This window comes from Sinocyclocheilus anshuiensis, unplaced genomic scaffold (genome assembly GCF_001515605.1).
Source record: "Sinocyclocheilus anshuiensis isolate Anshui unplaced genomic scaffold, SAMN03320099.WGS_v1.1 scaffold70, whole genome shotgun sequence".
In the NCBI taxonomy this organism is placed as follows: domain Eukaryota; kingdom Metazoa; phylum Chordata; class Actinopteri; order Cypriniformes; family Cyprinidae; genus Sinocyclocheilus; species Sinocyclocheilus anshuiensis.
This window is the reverse complement of record NW_015542377.1, coordinates 3,507,120-3,515,166: the sequence shown is the minus strand read 5'-3', so window position 1 is coordinate 3,515,166 and position 8,047 is coordinate 3,507,120. Positions and strand designations below refer to the sequence as shown.

Below are 8,047 nucleotides of genomic sequence, written 5' to 3'. Positions count from 1 at the left end.
AATTCTACCACAATAAATAAGCCTACAATAAAACGTGATAAATTATATTAAAGGTGGTCATGAGTAGTTTAAAAAGATTTTATGTTAGTGCTGGTGCAAGATTATGTTTTCTTTAAGCTTTTTTAGTTTTTTAGTTTATGTCTTTTTAGTTTATGTGCCTTTTTTAGACAATGTTCGACTTTTTCCATAGCTTTTTAAAGTGTCAATTTCTCAATAAAATTCAAATAGATCGCACATTTTGTCATCAGCCTCGCGACAGGAATGGCTCACCTCGCTCAAAGCTCACCACACTTTTCGAGCACGCAGGTGAATGTACAATTAAAGGGGTCATGTGATGCGATTTCAAGTTTTCCTTTCTCTTTGGAGTGTTACAAGCTGATTGTGCATAGATAAGATCCCTGAAGTTGCAAAGACTAAAGTCTCAAAACCAAAGAGATATTCTTTATCAAAGTTAAGACAATAATGATCTTTAAAAAAGCATCATATGACCCCTTTAAAACTCAAACTCTTCAGTTTTCTGAGACATGCACCCATCTCTTCCATCCAGAGAGCACCCTTGCCCTCCAGGACCCCGAAAAAAGCACATATGCATGCTGGGACACCACAGGGGAGCACTGCATGTTCTTCACAACAGAAAAAAAAAATAAATAAATAAAATGATAAAATAAAATAATAAAATAATAATAATAAAAACAATCAGGAAGATTCTTGTGCATTTCATTGGTCCATGTTTCACTGGATTTGATATGTTATTTAAAATACAATGTACCTAAAAGTTAATGTTAGTTTGATATTAGTGTGATTTTAGTTGAATATATATAACAGTTATTTGAAAACATTTTGTGCTACTTTATGCAAAAATAAAATCTGTTTTGATATGCTAATGGACAATGTTAAACTGTTGAATTAAAAAAAAGTCTAAGAATTTGAGGTAAAAAAAATATCCTGTATGAAAGTTACGTCGCTCTGAGTAAATCTCTTGCAGTCGGCTGCCGCAGGGTGGCGACAGAGAGCACCGCGCTTACGTATGTAAATTAGAAATGTTGTCGTCACATAACGTAGCTCTGTAAACATGGCGGAAGTTCCGAGGCGTCAACGTGGGGAGGAAGAAAGGCGCTGCGTTCAGAAAGAAGCAATGTGAGCCAAGGAATGAAGCGGCTGGGATGGCGGACCAAACGTTGACGGTACTCTTCAAACTTTTAGCTGCGGGCTTTTATGGAATCAGCTCTTTCCTTATAGTTGTAGTGAACAAGAGCGTCCTGACAAATTACAGGTAAGAAGACTTTTTACGGGAGTTACATACTCTGTATTTTGTGAGTGCTTGACTGTCTCTAGATGCAGAATACTTGGGATAGTTGGCAACTTAATTATTGCAGCAGTAACGTTATCAGTGTGGTACGGAAGGCCGTTGGTCTCAGTGAGCTGATTTGAACATCCAGTGTGAGACTTTTTAAACAAAAAAAGTGCACATGTACCATTGTGATACTATAGTATTCTTTAAGTACTTTGGAGTACCATGTTAACACAATGGTGCAATGGTGCATGGAACTGGTGCTCATTCAGTAACGGTATATAATGTTATTACCGTCTTGCACCATCTCTTTAAATTTGTACCACCACCACATCCCATTTTTGTACGCGTAGTGAGCTACTACCTGGTTTAAAGTATTTAAAATGATGATTATCCAGATTTTGCTTTTGTTTTTTGTTTTTCCTTTAAGTGTACGAAGCCTGAAACTGTGTAAATAAATAGTGTAATTGTAAAAATAAAATGTGTTTTGTATGGACTAAAGTGAGTCAGGGATGTAGAATAATAATATTAAAAATCTCACAATAAACACTACATTGCATATGATGGTTCATTTTATAATAGCAATCAACGGTAATGATAATGAAAAGAAACATGTAAACAAAACTTTGTGCTTTCAGTCTTTGCTAAAAAGAAACCTTTTCCAAACAGGTTCCCCTCTTCGATATGTGTTGGCATTGGTCAGGTGGGTTTTCTTTCGTCAGATAAAAGTTTTTCTCACTCTCCATATTTTGGGCTTTACACATTATGTTACAGAGCAGAGCGGCATGTACATACTATGACTTTCCTCTGCAGATGCTGGCAACAGTTGTTGTGTTACGGGTGGGAAAGGCCCTCCGGTTGATCACCTTCCCCGAGTTTGATGGTAGCATACCTAGAAAGGTGAGGAATGCTGGCTCTTTAAACTTGTGCGTGTTGTCACGTGTGCTTTCCCCAAGAACACGTTTATTCTAGAACAGTGGTGCAAGTCTTTTTTTGTTGACATGGCATGGGAAAAGATACCCTTGTGGGGCTGCAAAAAAAATGCTGCTTTGTAAGTGTTGCTCACAACTTTCTTGTATGCCTTCTCAATATCTATCTATCTTATAATTGCAGACATTTCCACTACCACTTCTGTATGTAGGAAATCAAATAACAGGACTCTTTGGGACAAAAAGACTTAAGTATGATACAGTACATAACAGCTTTACACACGTCTGCCTTATTATTTTGTATTTTATGCATTGGTATCTAATTAATTAGTTTTTCCTTCCTTCAGCCTGCCAATGTTTACAGTGTTGAGGAGGTTTTCTATTCTCTTTACAATGCTGGCAGAGGTGTTCTTGTTAAAGTAAGTGAAAGTTTTTCAGTTACTATGGTAATGTTTCTGATAGCTTATACATATATCACTGATTATGTCCCTCATTACAGGAAGAAATTCTCCCGACCAGTTCAGCTGACAGTATTTACTATGATTCTAGGGGCCTTTGTAGCTGCAAGGTAAAAGTTGCCAGTGACTCATTGTTTGATAGAATTCAGCCTTATCTTGGATGCTTTTTGTTTGAAGAACATGCCAATTATTCACTGCTTTAGAGAGGAAAGTTATTGTTTGTAAGACTGTGTTGCAACATAGAAGTTAATTATACATCACTATCTTATTGCAAATGAGGAAAAGATTCCAGCCATGTTTGCAAACATTTAATCACATATGTTTTTTACAGTGTTTGATGAGTGCCCTTATATTTCTTGTGCAGTGCTGACTTGGCTTTTGACCTGCAAGGGTACATGTTCATTTTAATGAACAATGTTTTAACTGCTGCCAATGGAGCTTTTGTGAAACAGAAACTTGACTCTAAGGTAAGGAAAGCAACACATTCATGATAGAGATTACTCAAATACATTGAGTGCTCTCTTAAGCAGCAGCTGATCTCTGTAGTCATTAATTGAGATATACTGCTTTCCTATGCGTGCACAAAATGAAGCAACTCCTCATGGATCACCAGGTTTTGTGAATTGCTAGTTACGTTGTTTGTTTAATGAAAATGTCATGAAATAATTCACACATAAATGTTATTTCCCTTTGCATCGTTTAATTTGTCGTTCACCATTTGACAATGGATTTAGGTAGCATTTTGTCTGTGCTTTTCTGAGTTATAAGTCTATTTACTTTGCTATCCTACTCGCAGTTCTATCAGAACACAACTGAAACCTTTGGTTTTGGGGCTTTCACATTTTCATTTTTACTGTACCCAGTCTGAGCAAAACTTGTTCACATATGCATGTTCTAACATTTCAAGCACAGGTTCAGTTTCAGTATATTTAGAAGATATGCCTGTACTTGTGTTTGATGAAACTGAGAGTGCTGGCACCCATGAGCAGTGTTTATTGCATTACCCCACTGGCTTGGACTGAAAAAAGAAGTCATGTGTGTTCTATTTGAGGCCTCCAGAGAGAGTAGTTTTATAACCGTTAACAGTTTTCATTGAAGAACGTGGATTATGTGGAAATATAGATGTATCTAAAGCACTGACAACTTGAATACGGAAGTCAAAATTTTGCAACCTGTTAAAACGTATGCTCACTTCCTGAAGAAAGACCTTTGGCTCACTTTGGACACCATCTGTTTCTCTGTGAGAAAAAGAGCAGCTAGTGTAGAGGGTGCGAGAGAAGAGGGAATTATGACTGGGCATTACTGTACCTCAATTTGTCTCTATTTTATTTTTTTTGTCCTATAGGAGCTGGGAAAGTATGGCCTGCTCTATTACAATGCTTTGTTTATGATTTTTCCAACATTGCTATTAGCACATGTCACAGGGGATATGGATAAGGTAAGTTTATTTATTATTATTATTTTATTGTACGTATTTTTAAACATTTTTGAATTTTATATATAGTTTTCTCTAGCAATGGATATTGGCTCATTAATAAAAATGTGTTAAAATAAAATAGAAGTACACATACAGCAGATAGTTTGGTAATGCTCACTTATATATATATAATACATTGTGTTCACATACCAGACCTTAAATAACCCCCAGGACTCTAGTCATTTCTAAGAGTCCATCTCTCAACAAGACCTCATACCCACAGATGATCTGGCAACCACGAACACACCATCTGCTCAGCTGCAGTGAGCTCACATTGCCAGAGAACACACGCAATTAGCCAATTGGAACGACTGCACACTTGTCATAAATTCTCTTGAATCATAGCAAGCTGAATGACATAAATTTCAGCACGTCTATTCCTGCCTGAATACAAATAACTGCATTTTCTGTAAGCGTGCTACATCCTGGTCTTTTTGAGCAAGCGGTGTGAGCACAAGGCTCAGTTGTTTGGGAGGTTAGGATGACAGGGCCCTGCTCCATGAATGCCTCATTTTATTTAGCTCAGTGTGTTCACAGGGAGGCCCCAGTTTATTTGGCAGGCGCTGCTTCAGGAAGGAGAGAGGACAGGAGGCTGTGTGTTTCTTGCACAAAGCCGCCATTATACCAGTCAGCGTAACTAGCAGAGTGAATGTAGTAGCTTATGGAGTTATTTGTTAGGTATATTCCTTTCAGGTGAGTTCTTCACCTCTTTTTAGACTGGTTGAGTGGATCTGTTGTTTTTTACTCGCCGCGTGAATACATTCTCTACACTATGATAGCCTATGAGAAAAAAAAAGTGGAAACTCCTCTCTGTGTTATGTGTGACATTTTACCATGCAACACCTTGACCTACAAATTCACTTACAAACAGCTCCATAACGCTAAAATTGAATGGCTAACTAATGTTATTACTCTGTTTGTGTTATTGAAAGATCTCTAGGCAATTATTTCCTTTTAGTGTGTCCTTCCATGCATCAATAAATGTCTTTTTTTTTTTTTTTCCCCCCTAGGCTTTTGATTATGAAGGCTGGTCAGATGTGCTTTTTATAGTTCAATTCGTTCTCTCTTGTATAATGGGGTAAGTTAAAATAGGAACTTTACATTTGGTAAATACTAGGGCTGTCAAAGTTAATGTGTTAATTGTGTGATTTAAATGCGTTAAGTGGCATTCGTGTGTTTTAGTTTGTTGTGTGATTAAAATCGTCAGTAAAAGTAATTTTTACTCTTTGTAATTTAATTGTCATAAAAGCTCAACAACTGATATATCACCAAAACATTAAACTCCATCAATCATAGAAATGCAAACACCAGCCAGTAACCTTTTGGTCTGTACAGATGTATGATCACATTTGTTAAGTGCTGAGGAAAATTATTGTATTATTTTATTGCAGAAGTACTTTGAGCTCCTGATGAGATAATTTCAATTGATTGACTAACAGCCCTAGTAAATGCACAACAAGCTAATGTTAATGTTTTTTTGTGGATCGTTTCCTCTTGTATAATGATATGAAGACTGAAGAAGTTGCAGTCACATTTACCACTGATTGACGAAATCCAGAAAAGTTTCCCATGCAGATTTTGCTCATGTTTAAGCTGTTTGTGTGAATTCACCACACTGACTAACAGAAAGTCAATGACAATGCAAATTTTGCTGAAAATTTTGCCAATGTGACCCCACCTTTACACAAAGAAAAATGTTTACATAATTTCAATGGTAAAAGACTATAAAAATGCTATGGTAAAAGAGTGATATCTGGTTAATAGTAAATTCCCTAACTATATATGGTGAAAAATTAATAAAACAAAAGGGAAATTTCACAGAATTCCCTGTGTGACACATCACATCTGATAGTTTTTCGTTGAAGTATGTTTCTTTTTAGTTTTTTCTTATCAGTTATGTACATTAGCGTTTTAGGTTATATATTATGTTGTTAAATTGTCTATTGCATTGTTTTAGTGTTGTGTGTTACCATGATGCTGTATGACACCACACACCTTCTATATAATAGTATTTACCTCAGCTTGGAAGGAAAAAAACTGTGTGTGATGAACTTTGGTTTTACACGTGGCTTTCTTAATGCTACCTGTGTTTTTGGTGGTTGTCACTGTATTATAAAGAAAATGCAAAATACATTTTAATACTTAGGTAGGTTGGTATTTTACAACCCCAAATCAGAAAAAGTTGGGACGTTTTGTAAAATTCAATAAAGTCAAGAATCTGTGATTATTTAATTCTTTTTAACCTTTATTTAATTGACAAAAGTGCAAAGAAAAGATTTCCAATGTTTTCACTGACCAAAAAATTATTAGTTTGTAAATATAAACAAATTTTAATTTTGATGGCTGCAACACACTCCAAAAAAGTTGGGACAAAGGCATGTTTAACACTGTCTCTCATCAACTTTCCTTTTAATTACAATGTTTAATCGTTTGGGAATTGAGGATAGTAATTGTTAAAGTTTAGCAAAATTTTTGCCCAATCTCGCTTGATACAAGGCTTCAGCTGCTCAACAGTCTGTGGTCGTCGTCGTCTAATTCTCCTTTTCATGACTGGTCATACATTTTCTGGACTGCAAGCAGACCTATATTCTTTGCGGTTTTACATTGAGAAATGTGATTTTTTATTTGTTTGACACTTCTCTCATAATATACGTAAGCGCGGTGCTCTCTGTCGCCACCCTGCGGCAGCCGACTGCAAGAGATTTACTCAGAGCGACGTAACTTTCATACAGGATATTTTTTTTACCTCAAATTCTTAGACTTTTTTTTAATTCAACAGTTTAACATTGTCCATTAGCATATCAAAACAGTTTCATTTGGACATTCTATAACCTTTTCACTTTTATTTTGCCTCTGCCCCAAATTTTCTGGAGTGTATTGCAGCCATCAAAATCAAAATTTGTTTACATTTACAGATTGCATTTAAGTTGGTCAGTGAAAACATTGGAAATCTTTTCTTTGTACTTTTGTCAATTAAATAAAAGATAAAGAGAATTAACAAATCACAGATTCTTGATTTCATTGTATTTTACAAAACGTCCTTACTTCTGATTTGAGGTTGTAAAATTATATCAGTTAATTTAAAACTGTAAAAAAATTAATTTATTTTTATTGATTTTTTAATTTTTTAATGTAAGTTTAAAGGGGTCATATGATGCGATTTCAATTTTTCCTTTCTCTTTGGAGTGTTACAAGCTCTTGGTGCATAAAGAAGATCTGTAAAGTTGCAAAGACTAAAGTCTCAAATCCAAAGAGATATTCTTTATAAAAGTTAAGAGTCAACCACGCCTACCTAAAACGGCTCGTTCTAACACGCCCCCACATGTCTACGTCACGATGTGGGAAGATTTGCCTAAACCCGCCCAAATGTTCACGCAAAGAAAGAAGGCGTAACTTTTATGCTCACTGTAGTATTGTTGTTGCCACCGCCATGTCGTGGATTGGTGAGGGAATACATCAACTTAGTGCTGTGGATCGCCGGATCGGTTTTCACCGTGGACGAAGCGGAGTCCAGCCAGTAGTCCTGCCAGACAGTATAAGTTATTATAATCCGTAATTATTATCCGTCACACGCTTGAGGTATTCGGCCAATCACAACGCACTGGATAGCTGGCCAATCACAGTACACCTTGCTTTGTAAAAATCGACCAGTTTTAAAAGCGGGGCATAGAGGAGAAACAATAATGTACAGTATGTGGAAAATTATGTATTTTTTTACTTTAAACCGCATAAACACATTTCATTGCACCAAATACACAACATAATGTTCTTTTTAGCAGCATCATATGACCCCTTTAAGCTTAATCACTAAAAAGAAAATGTTGCTACCAAATTTTTTTTACTTCAGTTCTGACTAGCACAGTTTTTTTTTTTTTTACAGTGTAGATTTATG

General features: G+C 35.9%; 1 protein-coding gene across 1 annotated transcript in view; it reads left to right on the top strand.

Annotated features, from left to right (window-relative positions):
- Positions 1-1,070: 1,070 nt before the first annotated feature.
- LOC107692433 (UDP-N-acetylglucosamine/UDP-glucose/GDP-mannose transporter-like) overlaps positions 1,071-8,047 on the top strand; it is a gene marked incomplete at its 5' end in the record, with an annotated part of 8,145 nt that continues 1,168 nt past the window's right edge. Inside the window, 9 exons of the mRNA XM_016491480.1 lie at positions 1,071-1,273; positions 1,961-1,994; positions 2,105-2,191; positions 2,405-2,472; positions 2,568-2,639; positions 2,720-2,788; positions 3,043-3,145; positions 4,024-4,116; positions 5,166-5,233. Coding sequence (XP_016346966.1) covers positions 1,071-1,273; positions 1,961-1,994; positions 2,105-2,191; positions 2,405-2,472; positions 2,568-2,639; positions 2,720-2,788; positions 3,043-3,145; positions 4,024-4,116; positions 5,166-5,233 — 797 coding nt within the window. The remainder of the gene's footprint in view (positions 1,274-1,960; positions 1,995-2,104; positions 2,192-2,404; positions 2,473-2,567; positions 2,640-2,719; positions 2,789-3,042; positions 3,146-4,023; positions 4,117-5,165; positions 5,234-8,047) is intronic.